The sequence below is a fragment of the Notechis scutatus genome, chromosome Z (assembly GCF_049901735.1).
Source record: "Notechis scutatus isolate UNSWTSFEM ecotype Mainland chromosome Z, rNotScu1.2, whole genome shotgun sequence".
Classification (NCBI taxonomy): domain Eukaryota; kingdom Metazoa; phylum Chordata; class Lepidosauria; order Squamata; family Elapidae; genus Notechis; species Notechis scutatus.
The window spans coordinates 26432453-26453929 of record NC_142025.1 but is presented as its reverse complement, the minus strand read 5'-3'; the positions used below and the strand labels follow the sequence as shown (position 1 = coordinate 26453929).

At 41.8% G+C, this 21477-nt stretch overlaps 1 protein-coding gene across 4 annotated transcripts in view; it reads left to right on the top strand.

Annotated features, from left to right (window-relative positions):
* Positions 1-20638, top strand: part of NR1D2 (nuclear receptor subfamily 1 group D member 2) — a 39986-nt gene extending 19348 nt beyond the window's left edge. For all 4 annotated transcript variants that reach the window (XM_087945322.1, XM_026685705.2, XM_087945323.1 and 1 more), the window contains exons 5-8: positions 7436-8070; positions 10417-10602; positions 13183-13393; positions 17733-20638. In XM_087945322.1, coding sequence (XP_087801448.1) covers positions 7436-8070; positions 10417-10602; positions 13183-13393; positions 17733-17929 — 1229 coding nt within the window. In that variant the 3' untranslated portion in view covers positions 17930-20638. The remainder of the gene's footprint in view (positions 1-7435; positions 8071-10416; positions 10603-13182; positions 13394-17732) is intronic.
* Positions 20639-21477: the final 839 nt, after the last annotated feature.

The following is a 21477-nucleotide window of genomic DNA, read 5'->3' as shown; positions in this document are numbered from 1 at the left end:
GTAATCGATTCGGTCTCAGAAAGGGTCTTCCTCTCCTCAGAGAGGTTCCTTAGTATGCAAAAACTGGTCATACAAATTAGACGGTCAAGGAAGGTATCTTTACTTGGCCTCTCCAAATTACTAGGTAAAATGGTCTCATGCATTTCCATTGTTCCCTGGGCCCGTTTACACAGCAGATCCCTGCAGTGGTTCCTGCTCCCTTTTCAAAGATCCGGAAGAAGCAATTCGAAATCCAAGGTCAAGGTGCCGCCACAGGTCCTCACGTCCCTCCTCTGGTGGACCAACCTGTGGTGGTCTCTCATGAAAAGAAGACACAACGCAAGGTTGTCTCGGGATGAGAGCCCAGAGCGAACTCCGAAACCCTCTTTTATTAGAAGCAATCTTTGTTAACGTAGCAATTTTTGTTAGCGTCCTATCACAAACGCATTACATCACACAACATGCACTGATCATTCGCATAAGCATATAAGGCTGCAAAGTTTAAGTTTGCTACAGTCCTGGTTAGAAATGGCAACAATTTGTCCTTGCTCCTTGCTTCGTGTTCCAGCCAACCACCAGAAGGCTCCGTTGTCCTAGCATGTACACAAAGAACAAAGAATCATAGTTCCCACATCTCCCCTGTTTTTGTTTTTTCATGCCGACGTAGTCCTCGGTAGGTTTTTGCAGACAATAGGAACTGATCCCTTGAGGGCTTTGTCATGTCTCTACATGTTGTTAGCAGTCCAGGGAGACATAGAATACAGCAACAAAGGAAAATGAAACATACAGCAACAATTATAATGCCTATAATCATAGATCGAAGCCAAGCAGAGTTAGGAAGCCAGGACCAAAAGAATGACCAAAAATCAGAAGGAACCCCATTATTCAGCAAAGGATTCTCTCTAATGGATTCCTCCATGTGTTGTATAGTGGCCGTGATGTTAGGGGATGAATCAGTAATATACATGCAGCAGTGTGCATGTATCACAGCACAAACCCCTCCTTGTGCACAACAGCCACAAATCCTGACCGATGATATTTACAGTCTTGTTGTCCTGGGAGAAAATAAGCTGAGCAAGTCCCGAAATCATGTTGCAAAGAAACGGGTTGCCTCCCGTGGTTACACTTGTTGGACAGTCATTCTGTATCCGAGGGCAATTCCCAGTGACTAGCGCAACACAGTCATATCCAGTAAAGTTGTGTGCAAATACATTAAGAGTGTTATTTAAAAATGTGTTATTGCGCGTTGTATTCTGTATTGTCAATGTGTAATTACAATGGGGATAACGACCAAGATCTGTTAAATTTCCATGGCTGATGTTATGAGTCCAACATACCCCAGCAGTTTCTTGTATACGGCTGCCCAATGGAATCATGGTCATGTTCTCATCCGCAGCTTGTAACACCTGATAACTAGAAAAATCAATGTTCTTCCATTGCGACTCGTTCAAAGGAACAGCTACCAATGGCAATCCTGCGGTTTTATGTGTAGGCATATGCATACATATCCAGCAATCAGTTCTGTTCTCCAATTGAGCAATTCGAGACACATCCTTAACATAAGAGTTTTTTCCCCACATCCCATGGTTCTTCCCTTTACACCTCTGGCTTGTGATAAGGGCAGACATGACGACCAGGAACCCAAACGACTTCATTCTTGTCTTCAACTGCTGCATAGCCACGACCCCACGTTATCAAGGAAGCTGGCCCCCTCCAAGTGGGGTCAGGTAGTTTTCTGTATAACACCAGTGGCCTCACGCCTCCTGCAGAAGGGAAAGAAGAAAAATGCCTGCTGGCCGCCGTAGTGACTGGTGTACCAGTCAAGTTGAGAAAATTTAAAGTATATAATGCAATATTTAAGGTATTTTGTAACCCTGGCAATCCGTGCCCCATGTCCCCTATTTTTGTTTTTTGATTGTGCGCGCTTGAGAGACTGATTAGCGCGCTCCACAATAGCTTGACCTGTGGAATTATAAGGAATGCCAAATTTATGCACTATGTTCCAGGTGGAACAAAAGGTGGCAAAAGCCGAACTAGTGTATGCAGACCCATTATCAGTCTTCAGCTCCTGAGGGGAGCCCAAAATAGTAAAGGTACGCAAACAATGATTAATAACATGCTTTGTGGCTTCGCCCCTTTGAGGGGTAGCCATTATGAAACCTGAATAAGTGTCAATATAAGTGTAAATATTTCCAGGGGGAAAACCCAGGATACTGGGTGACATCCATTTGCCACAACTGGCAGCATTGCGTCCCTCTAGGGTTAACACCCTGAGGGAGAGCAGTTGCTTGTAAGCTGCACGTAGGACATTGTTGTATAATAGCTGCAGCCTCCTCCGCAGGAAGGCAAAACTGTTTGATAAGGGCCTTTTTATTCTGATGAAAGTAACTATGACTTTCCCATGGGGTTAAGGTTGCCATGGTTAAGCTTTTGACCTGTGCTTGACACAGGAGTGCTTTAGACTCCAGTAATACAAACAATGTAACTGAAAATGCAACTGGTTTGGGAGTTTAGAAGGAATAGAAATGTTTAAAAGAAAGCATCTGAACAATAGTTCAGCAACAACTGAAGAAATATCAGCTGACATAAATGTGGTATTTATATTAGGAGACATTGTCAAAACAGTGAAAACCAAATAAATCCAACAGTTACAATCACTGATGGTGGAGAATGCGGGCAATTTCTCAGTGGTTAAAGGCCATTGGTCCACCCACACAGGAACCTCGGACAATAAAGTTAATTTTAGCATCTCAATCCTGCAAAGTTATGGTAGCTCCAAATTGAGAAAGCAAATCACGGCCCCATAAATTGACATGCAAAGGCATTACCAGTGGCTGAATTACAGCCTGAATTGCCCCTGGCCTCCTGTATTCATGGGTAACCACAAGCCATTTAACACTACTTTTAGCAAATTGCATACCTCCTACCCCCCTTACAGCCGGAGAATCTTCCGTAGGCCATTCTTTGGGCCATTCTTCTTGCCGAATTACTGAAACATCTGCTCCGGAATCTACAACACCGGAAAACAATTTCCCTTCTATAAGAAAATTCAACTTGGGCTGAGATGGCTTAATGTTTTTTACTAAAGCCAATAGCTCTGAACAACATTCTGTAGAGCCAAAAACCCCTATCCGAGGCTTCCCTACCAACGGATTAATTGGAGTATAGGGTAACACTATCAATTGTGCAATGGAGTCTCCAGCTGCAAGATTAGCAGGTACATCTGAATAAAATTGAATTTTTATAATATCTGTATAATCCTGATCAATAACCCCTGGAATCACAAAAAACCCTTTCTTAGAAGCTGAGGAATGAGGCAAGACCAACTCTTCCAAAAAAGAGCAGCACCTCCCCCTGGGGCCTGGCATTGGGCTTTGAAATGCCCAGGCTTCCCACAGTTGAAGCAATTCCCAGTAGGTTTAAGACTACAAAGCTACAGCCAAGGTCTCCATGTTATAAAATTGCGAACTTACTACAGCACAAGCTTTAATCAAATGTGCAAAGGTTGCCTCCCTCCGCGCAACCAAAGGCTGCAAAACCTGCTTACAATCTGTATTTGCATTTTCCACTGCCAATTTCATCAAAAGTTCTTTTGCAGCTTCAGGATTAGAAATTTGCTGCAGAATGGCATTTTGGAGCTTCTCAATGAAATCTGCATATGGCTCTGTAGCTGCTTGTTTGATTTGTGAAAAAGATTTAGTAGGCACTCCTGCCTCCTCCGCTCGCCTCAGCGCTCCCATAACAGCAGTCATAACAACCGGGAAGCAGTGATCAGGCAAATTTGTTGCCTGCTGCTCCACAGTTGCAAACTGCCCTGCCCCATAGATTTGATCAGGTATATACAAACCCCCTGAATTATTTCCTCTGTTAATTGCTTCTCTTTGATATTCTGCATCAAATACCACGTATTATGTCCCGTTCAGAATCATTCTCATTAAGTCTTTCCAATCTTGTGGAATCATCTTTTGCCCCAGACTGTGAAGCAAACCCTGGACATATGGACTTTGTATGCCAAACTCCTTCACAGATTTCTTTACTTCCCGTTAAAGAGATAAAGGCAGTGGATTCCAGACAGCCTGTAAATTTCCTGCATTATCAACTTGTCTCTGAAAGGGAAACAATTGCATGGAGTCAATCTCCTCCCCCTCCAGCTGTCCTGCTTGAAAAGCTGTTTGCATAGCTGCTTGAACTCTCCCAGCATGGGGTGTATTTATTTTAGGATTTTCCACCTTGACATCTCCTGATGGATTTTTAGGAGCTGTCGGGGGAGATACCACATCTTCCAATCTCGAGACAGGTGGATACAAAACTACCTTATTTTGATACGGAGGTGGATCCAATAATGGTTTCAATAACAGCTGTTGCTGGGCTTTTAAAGCAGTAATAACCATCTTACAATAAGTTAAAACTTCTGAATCAGCCCGAGGCTCATCGTGGAGAACATTGCCAATCTGTCTCCACGTTTCCAATTTTAAGGAACCTCGTTCAGGGTACCATGGACATTGTATCCATACAGTATGCATTAACAATTTAACATTGGATCGTGACAAACAGATTTTTTCCCTACCAGAAGAACTAAAGATAAAGAAATTGGTTCTGACTAACTTCAACAACTCTGTAATATGCTTCTCCTGATGTTGTGACAGTTTTCCTCCCATACTTACGAAGATAATCGTCACCTGCGACAGTTATCGATTATGGTGCACAGCTTTGCCTCTTCCAGGTGATAAGTACAGAAGAGCAGAACACGTATCTGCCTGCAGCAGATCACGTCGGGGTCACCAGTTGTGGTGGTCTCTCATGAAAAGAAGACACAACGCAAGGTTGTCTCGGGATGAGAGCCCAGAGCGAACTCCGAAACCCTCTTTTATTAGAAGCAATCTTTGTTAACGTAGCAATTTTTGATAGCGTCCTATCACAAACGCATTACATCACACAACATGCACTGATCATTCGCATAAGCATATAAGGCTGCAAAGTTTAAGTTTGCTACAGTCCTGGTTAGAAATGGCAACAATTTGTCCTTGCTCCTTGCTTCGTGTTCCAGCCAACCACCAGAAGGCTCCGTTGTCCTAGCACGTACACAAAGAACAAAGAATCATAGTTCCCACACCAACCCCGCCATCAACAAGGGCCATCTCTTCAAGGAGCCCCAGAGGCTTTCCCTCACCACAGACGCCAGCCTATCCGGATGGGGCGCCCACGTCAATTCACTCACGGCACAGGGCAAATGGTCCAGGATAGAACAAAGATGCAGCATCAACTGGCTGGAGCTTCACGCCGTCCACCTGGCCCTGCGCTGCTTCCTCCCTCAGGTCCGCGGATGTCACATCCTTATTCTCACGGACAACGTCACGGCCAAAGCTCACATCAACAGGCAAGGGGGAACCCAGTCTATTCAGTTGATGAGGGAGGCCGAACGTCTTTGCCGTTGGGCAGAGTCCAATCTCCTCTCGCTAAAAGCAGAGCACATCTCCGGAGTCTCCAACATCCAGGCAGATTGGCTGAGCAGGGCCACGGTGGACCAGTCAGAATGGCGTCTCCACCCATCCCTGTTCAAGGAGGCGTCCAGCATCTTCGGTCTACCGGTGGTGGACCTTTTTGCATCCCCGACCAACGCACAACAAGGTTCTTCTCCAGATAACCTTCCCACGGGTCGGAGAGCCACAACGCACTACGCTGCCCCTGGCCCCTAGGGCTCCTGTATGCCTTCCCCCACTAGCCCTAGTTCCCAGAGTGATACAGAAACTCATCCACAAGAAGGCGGATCTGCTTCTGGTGGCCCCGTACTGGCCCAGGCGCCCGTGGTTCGCGGACCTCCGCAACCTATCCATAGCGCCCCCCTTGGAGAATCCCTCCGGACAGGATTTCCTTCTCTCAGGGGCCCCTTCTACATCCGGAACCTCAATGGCTCCAGTTAGCCATCTGGAGGTTGAATGGATCCGCTTGAGAAGAAGCCAAGTGATTGACACTATTCTGGCTGCCAGGCGGCCCTCAACTACTCGGATATACGATGCCACTTGGAACAGCTTCTGCAAGTGGTGTCGTGAGTCCCGAGTTGACCCCCTCTCCCCCTCTGTCGCTCAGGTCCTGGAATTCCTCCAGGAAGGCCTCCGCAAGGGGCTTTCCCCAAATACCCTGAGACAACAAGTCGCAGCCCTGTCCACCGTTGTCTCTTGCGCCAACTTTGGTTCCCTCTCCCACCACCCTCGGGTTAGAGCCTTCCTCAGAGGCGCCACCAACTTGTGCCCCCCGACCGTTCACAGGTATCCTACCTGGGACCTCAATAAGGTTCTCGTTTTGCTCACAAGGCACCCGTTTGAACCCCTAAGGGAGGCCTCCCTTCAATTTTTAACATTTAAGGTAGTTTTTCTGGTGGCCATTACATCAGCACGGCGAGTTTCGGAAATAGCGGCCTTATCGGTCAGAAAGGACCTCTGCGTGTTCCACGCCGACTGGGTGGTCCTTCGTCCCGACCCCACCTTCCTGCCCAAGGTCAACTCAGCCTTCCACAGGTCGCAGGATTTGGTCCTTCCAAACTTTTGCCCCAGACCCTCGAGGGACAGGGAGATTCTTTGGCACACCCTAGATGTGAGACGGGCCTTGCGCATCTACATTAAGCGCACACAGCCCCTGAGAAAGTCGGAATCTCTTTTCCTTTCCTTTCAGCCCAGGTCATTGGGGCTCAAAGTATCCCCCTCAACTATCAGTCTCTGGATTAGGGCGACTATCTCCAGATGCTACCTATCACAATCCCTGCCCGCACCCAGTGGAATAACTGCTCATTCCACTAGGAGCGCAGTGACTTCGGCAGCCTGGGCCACACAAGCTCCAATCGCTGACATATGCCGGGCAGCCACCTGGGCTTCCCCGTCTCCCTTCATCAGGCATTACAAAATAGACGTATATGCCTCAGCAGAGGCCTCGTTTGGCAGACGAGTCCTACAGAGGGTCATCAGTGACCCGGAGGGGCTCCTGGCCCAGACGGAGTCCCTCCCGTAGGACTGCCAAGCTTTGGTATGTCCCACTCTCTGGATGCTCCGAGCGGCTCGAGGGAGAATGGGCGTTGGTTCTTACCTGATATGCCCTTTCTCGGCGAGCCACAAGGAGCATCCAGCCCCACCCTAATTTCTCCGTCTGGTGGGGAGTCTTGTTTCAGCCAAGGATCCACTAGTTGGTTAGGATAAGTACATAGCCTTTTCCTTCTCGTCCTCGCAAAAACTGGGGAACGCTGCACGGAGTCACGTGAGGGGGCGGAGCATTCCTCAATTGAAGCTCAGCCTGTGAGAGAGGACTCTGAAGCACCTCCCACTCTCTGGATGCTCCTCGCGGCTCGCCGAGAAAGGGCGTATCGGGTAAGAACCAACGCCCAATTTCTTAAGAAAAAAATGAAATTGCATTCTTATTAACATTTGATATAATGTAAAACTAAAGACTTTCTCTGTCTTCCTTATAGCTGTTCGATTTGGCCGAATTCCTAAACGAGAGAAGCAGAGGATGATAATTGAAATGCAAAGTGTCATGAAAACTATGATGAATACGCAGTTCAGTGATCACTTGGCCAGTGAAGCATTAAAAGATAGCCAGGAAGCATTGCTCTTAGTGCCTCAGGAACAGCTGAACTCCAAACTAAAGCAAGAAGAAACTGCCAAAAAGCCCACTTCTCCTTCTCCTCTTCCTCCTCCATTATGTCCTGCTCTTTCTCTGCCCTCTGACATTGCCAAAGAAGAAGTGATTGGCATGGTGACCAGTGCCCACAAAGATACATTTATGTACAATCAGGAACAACCAGAAGATCGTACCACTTCAAATGGGGAGAAAAATCTTAAATACTTGGAGCAATACAATTCTTGTGGTGAAGCCGATGATGGTAGCATAAGCAATGTCCTTCAAAATGGGAATATTAAACATTTCAATGGACAGTTTAAAGGGCAAAACAATATGCGCTATCCAAGTGGGTATAATCTTTGCTTCCATTCTATGAACTTCACCAATGGCTTTACCACAAAAGGGTATAATAAAATGCTCGAAAATGGCTTTTCTTCCATTGAATCTCTGAATTCCTGCAGCACTGAAGACAGAATGCATCTGGTATTACAACTATTAAATACTTCAGTTGTCATAAGCTTAAATTAGTCATATAGTCCTGGGAACAATAATGCAGTAGAGTATACAGGTAATCTTATAGATACGACCAGTCACTTAGCAACTCTTTGAAGTTACATCATCTCCCATAATAATTTGCTTTTAAGACCAACCACAGGGACACTGCAGTGTCCACTCTTCCCATCAGGCCTTGTGCCTACTTCCCACCCCACATCTGCCATTGATTGTTCAACTCCACTCCACTTGGTGTCCTTAAACTAAACCTTACTTGGCTTCACAATAGAAACAGGTACCATTTTACAAGCAGCTGTAATGAAACAGTCCCCTAATCACCTCTGCAAGTGGCTTCCCTTCCACTGGTGTCTTTCCCTACTGTGGCAGCAGTTGCCATAGACTTTGCCTTTCTTCCCAAAATGCCTGCACCACTCAGGGTCCAGATCCTAATTATCTACAGTATACAGGAACTTCACCTCACTATCCAAGGGGCTACCAGTTCAAAAGAAAGATAACAATCTGCCAAGAGACTATACACACACACACACCTCAAATACTACTTTCAATCCCCAAAGGAAGACACATGTCTCTCTGTGTGTGCGTGTCCACTCACCCCCTCGAAGAAGTTTTGGTCATCTTCCATTGTTTAAAGAAGGGGACAAGAGTTTGGAAGTATTCTTCCAAAGAAAGGAAAAGAAAGCTCTAAACGCCTGGGAGGCTCTAAGGATGTGAAGCAGCCACTTTCTTCACAAAGTCCTGAACAACTGGAAAATTTCAGCCTAGCACTCTTGACTTGCTTTGCCTTGCCCCATGTCAACCAACCTTTGCCATTTCCTTTTCCCCACAAGGTTATCCAGACTAGCCCTTTAAGAAGGGGAAGACAGAGAAAATAGCTAAAATCAGGTGTCAGCTCTAGCATCTTAAAATGCCTTTTTCCCATGCTCTTGGACAGGATTGAGGCATTGCTGCTGGCTTCAGAGAGGATAAAAGAACTGCACTCACTTTTCTAAAATTCTTCTCTAAACCTATATTTATAAGATATTTCAGCTTGACTTTCATGGGATAAAACCATCAAGCACAATTCACAATTCTTGGAGGACATTGGCTTCAATGGAAGAAGCCATTTCTATTGAAAAGGAAGCAACCATGCCAAGAGAAGTTTTGCAGAAAAGAAAAGAAAAAGTGAAACTTTTGTTTTTTTGAATCGGGACTTGGGGAGACTATTCTTTTTGCAGAACCTTAAAAAGGGAAGGCAGCTCTTTTTTCTCTCTCCCTCTATGAAGCCAACTCCAGTGGTTATTATGTGAACCCCATAATTGTTAAGCAAATCCACTTCAGCCAATCCATTTTTTGCTGGAAACTGGAAGTAAACACCCATTTCTGGCAAAAAAAAAAAAAGTGACTGTGGGATGATGCAAATATCCATAAGTGCAGGCTAGATGTCCAAAACATAATCATGCAAATGGAGGGGGACATGTCATTGGAATGTCACTCCGTTTTCTGGATTCCTTGTAAATCCAAACAGTTGCTAAGTGATCAGTTATAGTTTGAGGATTCCCTGTAGTTGGAATATTAACACAGTTGAAGAAAATTTCCACCTGTGAAGTTACTGAACAAATTCCTTCCCTTGTATGTGTTTTTTTAAAACAAATACTTGTATGAATTCAATTGGAAGGGGGGATAAGTATTAACTAGTAACTAATTATAGTGTGACTTTCTGTATAAATGTGTGACAGTTAAACCAATTGAATAATGACCACTCCTATAACATTTTTATTTGAAGCTGAAAGTACATTCTCTGTGATTCTTTCACACTGTTTATGCTATATTTTTCAAATGGCATAGCAATTAAGAGAAGAAATGTGCATGTAAGCAATTCAAACATTTTAAGCCTTAGCAGTTTTTAAAGCCTTAAAGTGAAGTAAAAAAAAAATTAAAATTACAGTAAAGTACTTACAATCAAGGTCATATAATTTTTTCTGGATAGTCAGTCAGCCTACCAATTGCACTAGATGGAAATAAAATTATCACAGCTATTCCAAAATTATAATGCAAAGATGCTCTGCGAATGTAAGTTTGCAAGTATAAAATATTGTGGAAAATGGACTTTAAAGTCCATACTCAGGTTTCTTTTCTGAGAAAGGTTTTATTATGTTGTTGACAAGAGGAAACTCTTAATTTTAATTAGATTCTAACATTTTTGGAACATTCTAGCATTTTTAATTATGAATGTTTTAATTATGAATAATTATGTTATATTTGAAGATATTGCCGGTTTTTGAAAAGAAGAAAGTGTTCCGAGTAGCATTTTGATTCCATGTGTATGTAAATATCCAGGTTTGCCCAATGAACAAGACTCCTTTTGTGGATCCAAATAAGTCTGGTCAGGAAGTCTGGGAAGAATTTTCCATGAGCTTTACCCCTGCAGTAAAGGAAGTGGTGGAATTTGCCAAGCGTGTTCCAGGTTTCCGAGATCTTTCCCAACATGACCAAGTAAACCTTCTGAAGGCTGGAACCTTTGAGGTGAATATTTCTTTTTTATTTCTTCTTATTTCTATCAATTAAAATTGATAAAATGAGTGCAGTTATTTTGGTACATTTGGCATGTATCTGCTATAGCTGTTGGGGAAACGTGGTAAAAATTGCCCCTTTATGTAATTATAGATTGTATAGTTTACTTGGAAATTTCATCCTGTCTTGTCACTCATTTTGAAAAGTAGGACCCTCAGTTTTGCACTCACCTTTTTTGCTATATCCAAATTGGTATCTCAGTGTGGCATCTGCCAAGTCAGTTTCCCTTGTATCTATTGCCATTCTGGCTCAGGAATTCTGGAAGTTGTGGTCCACAAGTCATGAAGGGGAATAGTTCCCCACCTCTGGCCTAAAAGGACCCCATATCTTTGTGCACAATTGAAATCCTGACTATATTCAGTCTTGCCTTTCAGAAAGAGCCACAGTGAACATGAGAAAACTTATATTTAAGAAATGCCAATTATTCTCTTGTCTTGCCTCATCTTTCCTTCTCTGAGGGAAGGTATTACTTTTGAGCTCTGTTGCTTAAAAAAGTTTTAAATATTGGTGCTAAGTTCTCCATCTCCTTCAAGGCTGGATGCTGTGGAGGTCAGTCTGCTTACATCAATGTTTTTGACTGCTCCCTGCGGAATACCTCTCACTTCAACAATAATAAAATACATTTTAGAAGATATTGCATTTTTATTTAAAACCATTTTATATCCTCAGTTTAAGAATCACTTTTTGTGAGATGGATAGCCATATAAGTTTAATTAATAAATAAATAAATTACCGTATTTGCCGGCGTATAAGACGACTGGGCGTATAAGACGACCCCCCAACATTTCCACTCAAAATATAGAGTTTGTTATATACTCGCCGTATAAGACTAACCCCTCTTCCACACACCTTCCACTTTTGCACTTTTTTTTTTTTTTGACGCACTTTTCTGCTTTGGACAATTTTGAAATGAGCTAATCCAATTTTGAACCAAGAATATGCAAATAGCTATGGAGTTTAGAAATGAGTTTTAAAAATATTTTTCATTGCTTACCATTAAGCGTAAAATATGTTGTAAATAAAATGAGAACACAGGAAACATTCTCTTCTCAATACAGCTGATCTCTCTCTCTCTCTCTCTCTCTCTCTCTCACACACACACACACACCAAAAACCCGGACACTGAAAAGGCTGCCAAGGAACAGTATATTCCATGCCTTCTCTTTAATCAAGAAACAAGGAATTCCTTAGAATCTTTTTTTTCCCCCAAGTGGCCCTCTTTAAAAAAAAATATGGAGGTAACACTTTCATTCAAAAAGTCTTCCAGTATCTGGAGTCGCTCAGACATATTGAAGTGAGGCAGGAGAGTAAGTGAAATTTGAAATGATCCAGCTACCGTTTTCTTCCCCTCCCGCCCGAAGGCCATTATCTCCACGTCAAAACGAACGAGGGAGGCAAAGAAGCCAAACACGCTAAAAGGATCTCTTTATTTTTCCTACACAAGGTCACACCTACTTTTCCGCATTCAAAGGACAACCTCTCCTCACCACCACCACACACACACACACACCCCAATACCCGCAAACAATGTTCTGGGCATTAATCACCATTGCTACATTAACCTGGTAAATTTATACCCTGCCTCCCCAGTGTTGCTTTGACGGCAGGATTTCACACAGCGGGTGCTCGCTCGCTCTCTTCTCTGCTCTCCCACCGTTCGCACATGTTGGAAGCACCGTAAAATCTGATAACCCACCCGGGGCTCCCCATCCTTAACCTACAGCCGCCCGCATGCAAAACCTGTGTGCAAAAGAAAAAAGAAAAGAAAAGTACGCCGCACGTGAGGATCTTCGAATCCTCTCCTCCCCACCGCTAAGGAAGGAAGAGGGGGAAAGGTTGCGCAGCGCGTGGCAGTGACACCCGCCACACACACACACACACCCGCTCCCCCAGCCTCCTCCCGGCTGCAACTCAAGCTCGAAGTGGGAGTCGGAGTCCTCCCGGCGTATAAGACGCCCCCCACTTGGAGGCATGTTTTTCAGGGCAAAAAAGTCGTCTTATACGCCGGCAAATACGGTACCAACAAAATATCAAAGCCAAGTGAGGATGTTTCCTTAACTCCAAACTCTAAATATTTTTTTACATATAACCTGGCCTGTTTCTAAATTATATAAATAGTTGCTGAGATTTTTTTTTAAAGCTGGGATTAATCATACCTTTAGTAAACTGTTAGAAAGCTTTTTTAAACAAACAAATTATATAGGATAGTAATCATTTTGTGTGTGGACTATTTTAGAATTAAATATTCAGGATATATCTCACTTATGTCATTGCTTTTAGGCTCAAACAGAGAACACATTTTTAAGCAGGATAATAGTTGGATGGAAGACATTGAAAGTCTGGGAAATAAAATCCCATAAGGCAGTAGATTTGATCACTTCCCTTTAATTTCAAGACTAGTCACCAAGAATTGACCTTGGCTCAGAGAAGACTTTTATCTTCAATTTTATGAGCTCTCAAAGTTTAAAGATTCTATATGAACTGAATATAGATTTACATCGAGCTTTTCTCCCTAAATTTTCTTTTGACCAGGTACTAATGGTACGGTTTGCATCTCTATTTGATGCAAAAGATCGTACTGTCACTTTTCTTAGTGGAAAGAAGTACAGTTTGGATGATCTACGTACCATGGGAGCTGGTGATCTGCTGAACTCCATGTTTGAGTTTAGTGAGAAGCTAAATGCACTCAACCTTAGTGATGAAGAAATGAGTTTGTTTACAGCGGTGGTCCTTGTATCTGCTGGTAAGAAACCAAAATAAACCTTTATATATAGCAAAAACTAAAATATCCTTTATCTTTTCAGAATATATAAAATCTGGTTTGGAGGTTGGTCTCCCATTCTCCCTCTCCTCTAGGTTTCTTCATATTATTTAACAAATAAGAATATATTTTAAATTTATCTTACAGTATTTTATCTCTTCTGAAAGTGCTTCACTAATGGTTCTGTTTCTCTTCCTTTTATATGGTTGGTTTGCATAAAAAGGGATAAGAGTCTGATTCTTTTTTCAGGAGTAACCACATTTGGGACTGTTTTGGAACTTCGCCAAAGGCACCCATACTGCCATTTTTTCAGTAGTGATGCAATGTTTCCTTACTTTATTAAGAATTATTGTTATTTTTTAGATATTTTTGCATAAATAAGATTTGGGGAGGATTATTTGCAGTTCACTTTTATTTCAATATTCTTTCTCTTGTGAGAAAGAGAAATTTGTGTCAGAAATTGTGTAGGGTCTCCTGCTTAGGGAGGGGGGGTTTGGACTAGATGACCTATAAGGTCTTTTCCAACTCTGTTAATCTGTTATCTGTTAACTTCTAGAGACAATACACTATTGAATTTTAAAATAAAATATATCCATAAATCCTCTGGGAGTGGGGAGATTACAATGTTGCATGTTCTGATCCATATTGGAATAGAAATATTGCAATAGGAAATGTAATTTTGAATTGTCATGCAGCCTGATCTGTGATAATTTTAGTTGCTGAAGTAAACAAGTAAAATGAATAATGTCGTTGGGAGGGGCAAAAAAGTATTTTCTCTCTCCACTTACTAGGAATTATGCAAACTTTATCATGCAAACTAACAGAATTTTTCATTGTGAATTAAATCATTAGATAATATAGGAGGGGAGGAGACAGCCAAACATATGCTCTCTTACTCTTCTGGGTGGCAGGGGAAAGTATTCTGAAGTCACACTCACTCAAATAAACACTCTAGAAAATCCTAATTCGTTAAGATGTTCATCTTACATTCCTGATTATGTTAGGATCCTTGCCTCGTACCCCAAACATTCATGTTAGCTGTACACTTTAGACACCCAAAAACGTTCTTTTCCACAATACAATGTTTTAATATTGTGTACTTGTTACTCTGCTCAAAAAGAGAAGTAAAGATTCCTCTATATATCCAAGCTATTAGATCACTATGCAGAATGTATTTGCCTACCTCAGTCAGGATGCGCCTCCATCCTACATTATAAATTAAGGATAGCTTGTCAAATTGATACTTAACATGAGCATGTTAATTTATATTGGCCTTGATCTGTAGTGGTTATGACTTACCTAGTTTGAATATCATTTACTCAGGGGTGGGACCTCCCACGGCCAGCTCCAGGGCTCCCCAGGCCTTGCCCAGCCTACCTACCTACACCCCCCCATCCCTGGGCTCGTCTGGCTGGCTTCCCCACTGGTGCGGCCCCCATTCCACCAGCGGCGCTGGCTGGGACCTACCTACCTGCCCCCCCCATCCTCGGGCTCAGCTGGCTGGCTAAGCCACCATGCAGCGCTCTCCCAGCTCTCCCTACCACATGGCAGCTGCGGCACAGCGAACTGCGGGGCCTTGAGCAGCCCCCCCCCAGTCCTTTCAAAGTACCTCCACATGCAGAGGCAGTGGACCTGGCTGCCTCCCATAAGCAAGGCCATTGCCACAGTGCCTCCACCGCCTCTGCCCACTTCTTCTAGAGGCAAAACAAAAGGAAGTGGGCAGAGGTGCTGCAGTGATGGTGCTGCTTACGGGAGGCAGCCAGGGCCCCCATCGCTGCTGCACATGGAGGTACTTTGGCTTAGGAAGCAAGCAAGCATGGGGAAGGGCTCTGGTGCCACGATCTCCCGCTCACTTCCCTCACAGGCCAGGGTGGCTTGGAAAGCAAGTGGGAAATCTTGGCATCGACCAGAGCCCTTCCCCCTGCTTGCTTGCCTCCCTCGCAGGCCAGGGCAGCTTACAGAGACAGCCAGAGCGAGGTCCGCCGCCTCCGCCATCTGTGGAGGTGTTTTGGGAGGGCTGCAGCCTGGGGGGATGCTCAAGGCCCCGCTGCTGCTGCCACCATCACACACAGAGGTGCTTTGCCTTTGGGAGGACCGGGGCAGGGGGGTGCTCAAGGCCCCGCTGCCACCGTCGCAATCACTGCTGCACGCGGAGGTGCTTTGCCTAAGGGAGGATTGCACCTGCATGCCACCACCACCCTTTCTTCCCTTTCCCTCCACCTACTGCTGACTGGAGCTCGCCAGATCATTCAGTTTGTCCCAGACCAGGTGTGTGTGTGTGCGTGTGTGTGTGAGAGAGAGAGAGAGAAAGAGAAAGAGAAAGAGAGAAGAAAAGAAAAGAAAGAGGAAGGGAAAAAAAAGAGAGAAAAACAGGAAGGGAAAGGAAAGAAGGAAAGAAAGAAAGAAAGAAAGAAAGAAAGAAAGAAAGAAAGAAAGAAAGAAAGAAAGAAAGAAAGAAAAGGAAGAAAGATGATGGGAGAGAAAGAAAGAGAGAGAGAAAGAAACAGCAAGAAAGACAGAGGAAGGGAGAGAGAAAGAAGGAGGGATAGAAAGAAAGAAAGAAAGAAAGAAAGAGGAAGGGAGAGAAAGAAAGAGAAAGAAAGAAAGGAGAAAGAGAAAGAGAAAGAAAGAAAGAGGAAGGGAGAAAGAAAGAGCAAGCAAGGCAGAGAAAGAAAGAACAAGAAAGAGAAAGAAAGAAAGGGAGTGAGAGAAAGAATGAAAAAAATAGGAAAGAAAGAAAGAAAAGAAGAAGGAAGGGGGGAGAGAAAACTTAGTGCTGTTGTTTTTAATTGTTCCATTATTTATCATATATTAATATTTTATACTGTCCCTACACCTAGAGTAATTTTACTGCCTTTTGCCCAGGTATTTTTCAGGATTTACAATACATGCATTCAATGTCTATAGTCCAGAGCATAAATACAGGTGTGTTTAACAGAGTTGAAAGTGACTTTGGAAGTCTTCCAGTCCAACCTCCTTCTCAGGCAGGAAAACTGAGGATGCCAGACTCTGAGTAGAGGTCCTGGAAAAGGTGTCAGAATAACAGAATAACACTTAGAAGGGACCTTGAGGGGAACCCTATACTATTTCAGAGAAATGGCTGTCCAGTCTTTTCTTGAAAACCTACAGTGTTAGAGCACCCAGAACTTCTGGTGGCAGGCAGTTCCATTGGCTAATTGTTCTCACTGTCAGGAAGTTTCTCCTTAGTCTTAGTTTGCTTCTCTCTTTGTTTAATTTCCATCCATTGCTTCTTGTTTGCCTTTTGGTGCTTTGGAAAATGCATTGCCCTCCCTCTTTCTGGCAGCCCCTTAAAAGCCTGTTGCCTATCATACTTTTGAGCAAAGCATGTGAGCCATCTCCCCCTTTCAGTAGTCCATGAAAGTACCTCTATACAGGGGTGGGATTCAATTTTTTTAACAACCAGTTCTGTGGGTGTGGCTTCGGTGGTGGGTGTGGCTTGGTGGTCATGTGGCTGGCTGGGTGTGGCCAACTCAATATCACTAACATCGAGGCACGCATGTCCTCGCCTGGCCTCTCATGACTGTGGGGATGCTGCAACAGTCGTAAGTGTGAAAAATGGTCATGTCACTTTTTTCAGTGCCATTGTAACTCTGAACGATCACTCCACACAAGCAAAGTACCAGCAAAGGAGGGGAAAAAATACTCCAGAGAAGTTCCTGAGACAGGAAGTCTAGTCCTGCCAAGAATATAATAAGGGTTAACGGAGAGGCAGTTTCTGTAAGCAACATCAGAATGTTTCCTTTCTTCCTTCCTTACAGGATTAGGCCAGTAATTTCTTCTAACAACCAGTTCTCTGAACTGCTTAGAATGTTAACAACCGGTTCTAGAGAATAGGTGCAAACTGGTAGAATCCCACCCCTTCCTCTATAGTACGTAGATAATAAAGTCAAAAAAGGGTGAACAACATTTTTATAGAACTATAGATAAGTTGAGGCTGGATGTGACAAGGAATGGCTGGGAGGGAAGGGGCCAGGCAAGGCACCCCTTGACATGAGTGACATTGAGTTGGTCACGCCCACAGTCACATGACCACCAAGCCACACCCAGCCAGTCATGTGATCAAGCCACACCCAGCCAGGAAGCCACGCCCAGCCAGTCACATGACCACCAAGCCACCCCCCCACAAATTAAGCCATACCCACAGAACCGGTTGTTAAGAAATTTGAATCCCACCCCTATATTTACTAACTTAAATGCTTTGATGAATATCTGGGTACTTTGCAGAACTTTATATACTGTGTTTAACAATATAAGTTGCAAACTATAACTGTCTCCCTCCCATTGTTTTTCTTTCATTTAGAACGATCAGGAATAGAGAATGTCAATTCTGTGGAAGCACTGCAAGAAACATTGATCCGTGCACTCAGGACTTTGATCACAAAAAATCATCCAAATGAAGCCTCTAAATTTACAAAACTACTTTTGAAACTGCCTGACCTGCGTTCCTTAAATAACATGCACTCTGAAGAACTTCTAGCCTTTAAAGTTCACCCATAGGCTTTTATCTCCTGCATATATACTTGATCTATCTAAAATTAATTGTTTTTATTTTGTGCTAAAAAAAAATGTTTATATTTGTACATGCTTCTGTGAAGGATTTGTATAATAGTGAAATGATGCAGTAAATGCATCAGGTTGACCCTTATTTCACCATTCACAAAATGGCTGCAGATTTCTTTTTGATTTTCCAAAACAGTCCCACTTGCGCAAAAGCTGAAGAAATTACACTAAATATTATAGATGCTGACTTCTTTGTCTTTACAGAAAGGATCATTTAATTATCCTAAAGAAGAATACCCAGCAGCTACAAATGGAAAGCTGTACTTCGAATAAATGAAACAAGACTATTGGTCCATCTCATCCTTAAGTAGATACCTTGCTATATAAAGAATTTTTTCAAAAAAAATTGTTTCTGATTACACTATGAATGAAGTTTATGAAAGAATCAGTTTATATTAATTTGTTCACTTTAGTATAAAATTGCATATTCATCTCTGTACATGTTTATGTGTGTAAATGCACATACATACACACATATAATGTGAACAGAGATGGGTGTATTATTACTTTATAAACTTCATATATGTACATAATTATATAAGTATGTAAATATAAATAAACTTCACAATATTTTCAGCTGTGAACAAGTTAAAGGAGGATTATCCATATGAATGCATTTGATTCGGTACAGTTGAAGTAAAAATTTAGTTTAGAGACTCCCAAATTAGTATGTTGATATGCTGAATTTGTTAATTTTGGTCACTTAAAACAATATAAGTGAAGAGATAAATAGGTCAAATTTAAACATTATTGAGAATGTGGGGCTTTTTCCTAAAAAAAATGTCTTTAATATTATATGTACCTAAAGTAGTAGGCATTTAAAATTAGTGCTCAGCCTTGCGAGTTTTCCTGTAAAGTTTCCATGGAGAATCATGAAAAGTGTCAAGAAAACTATGTTACGCCTTCGTTCCATATTGGGTGTTCTGTGAATCATTTATGCTGCATACATATGCAAATTGAATGCTACATAAATCAGTCTTGTAACATGAGTGGGACTTTTAAAATCAGTTTTGTTATACCTCCAAAGGTTTTTCAAAACTGATCTAGGTTGTCTGATACCTGTGAAGTTCTGTTAATTTCATGACTTTTTAAATGCCAGTGACAAATTCCTAAGCAAGGACTTGCTGTATTTTCTATCGCGTTTTTCAAATTAATGTATTAATTGCTTCATGCTGTTCTTAGTGTGAAAATATTTTAGTTGGATCAAAGTAAGACTATGTCAGTATCAAACCTTTGAGATTTTCCAAAATATGACTTTTGAAAATACATTGATATTTCATGAAGTTATTTAGTACTTAACTCCTCTCAAACTTTCCATAACTTTATGTGAAAAATTACAATATCATAGTTGATACATAATTTTTAGGCCAATGCATCACTACATGTAAAAAATATTTGTTTGCAATCTTATTATATAGCATTATTATTTGATTTAAATTAATTTCTGTGACCTTTCTAGACATCAAACCCCTATTTTGTTTATTTCAAGCAACTATTGGGATGTGTTTTTACCATAATTTGTTCACATTAAAAAAATGCTCAACTGCAAGTTACAGTTTTTTGGGGGGATAATTATTTTTAAAAATAGTTACCAAATATCAAAAATCCAAAGATAAGTTAGTCATTTCCCATCAATTTTTTTTAAAAAATGGAGGCGATTACTTGATTCTAGATTTCTCACGTGTTTTTGTCTGGAAGGAAAATGTTGCTTGAACTTTATAAACAATTGCTTATGTTTCAAAGAATCAATACACCAAATACATACACTGAATGTATGTTAGAAAAATACCCTATAAAATAAACTTGCATAATTTCAACTTAAGCTTGATCTTATTCACTGAAGGAAAAAAAATATTCCGTTTCTTTAGAAACGAGATGTAGATTTGAAATCACCTTCTGTCTGAAATCTGGAACCTTGAGCACATACTTACATTATGCCCTCACTCTTTCTTTGTCTTGACAGAATAATGGAAACAAGTGTCTGGAGGTTCTCAATCATCCAGGTCATGTCCCAAAGATGTTTTGCCAAAAGGCAACTGGATTTTCTTGCTTCCCCCCCACTCCCCGAAAACATTTTACTTCTCATCCAAGAAGCTAAAGAATTGAAGAAGCTTCTTGGATGAGAAGTGAAACATTTTCAAGGAAATAACAAAAAAAAGTCACTGCATAGCTGTTCCCATAAAAGCCACTGTATAGCTGTTCCCATTGTCCCAAAGGTGCTTTCCTAAAAGGCAACTGGTCTTTTGGAAAAGCACCTTTGGGACAATGGGAACAGCTATGCAGTGGCTTTTATCAATAGTCATACAATAATGAAAACGAACATGGTGATAATAAACCATTGCATAATTGCCCCTGACTTTTGCCAAATACTATGTGCAGATGGAGGAACAGTCCTTATGTCACAGTCAAATGTGACCTAAGATTTTTAAGTTTCTGAATTTTAACTAAAGAAGCTGTGTGACGTGAACTCTGCTTTACTGTGGTCATGGGTTATGTGCTATTTAAAATACTGAGAAATATGTCAAAACTTTTGAATACTGTTGATGGGCATTGCAGAGGGAATATAAAAATGTACTGTATGAAATGATTTTTTTATGGCTTTACTTGTTCAAAAAAATTAAATATGGGCATTATGATGGCAAAGCAGTTTTCTTATGATTGTGTGTCCTCATTTTCACAATTAAAACTGAAACCTGAAGAAGGGAGATCCCATCTCTTGTGAGGTTTTTTTAGAATATTTATTTATTTAATATACATCTACAACATAGTGTTTCCCATACAGTTCCTTCCTAAAGCATTTTACCTTAAAGCAATATTAAATATTAATTAAAGGAGAGACAATAAAAACATAACACTCAAATAGGAAAGGCCTGAGCCAACAGTACTTCAACAGGTTTCATTCTCTAATTGTTAATATCCCATCTCAAATCTGACTGAATCTGGGCAGACAACATATAAAACATTTTAAATGTAAAAAAGGAAGCATGCAGTAAAAGCACACAAATGAGGCATTTAAGAACAACTAAGTGCTAGCATGTCCAAACAGAAACAGTTTTTAACTACTTTGGCAATTTATAAACAGTTTGGGCTATTTGTACTGCAGGGGGGAAAGTATTCTGAAAAGTGGAAGCACAACTCAGGTTTAATATTTCAATATATGTCAGATTGCTAGAAAAAGCATTCTAAAGTACAGTATAGAAATCACTAGAATAAAGGTTCATCAAGTACATGAAAGTTAGTTGCTGCGTGTGCAGATTTCCAAAGCACAGTGGAGCATCTTGTGGGGGAGAGGGGAGAATGCTGGCATGTTCCATACCCAATGCTTCCAGTTAAATATTTGAGTCAAGCATAATGCCTCAAGTACTTCATTGCAGGTTTTGCAGGTTTATACCATTGGTTTGTGGTGGGTTCTACTGTAATACAGCCTGTGCTGGTGTGATTTTCCAAAATTCCTGATAATAAGAGGTTTTGCAAACGCTTATGCA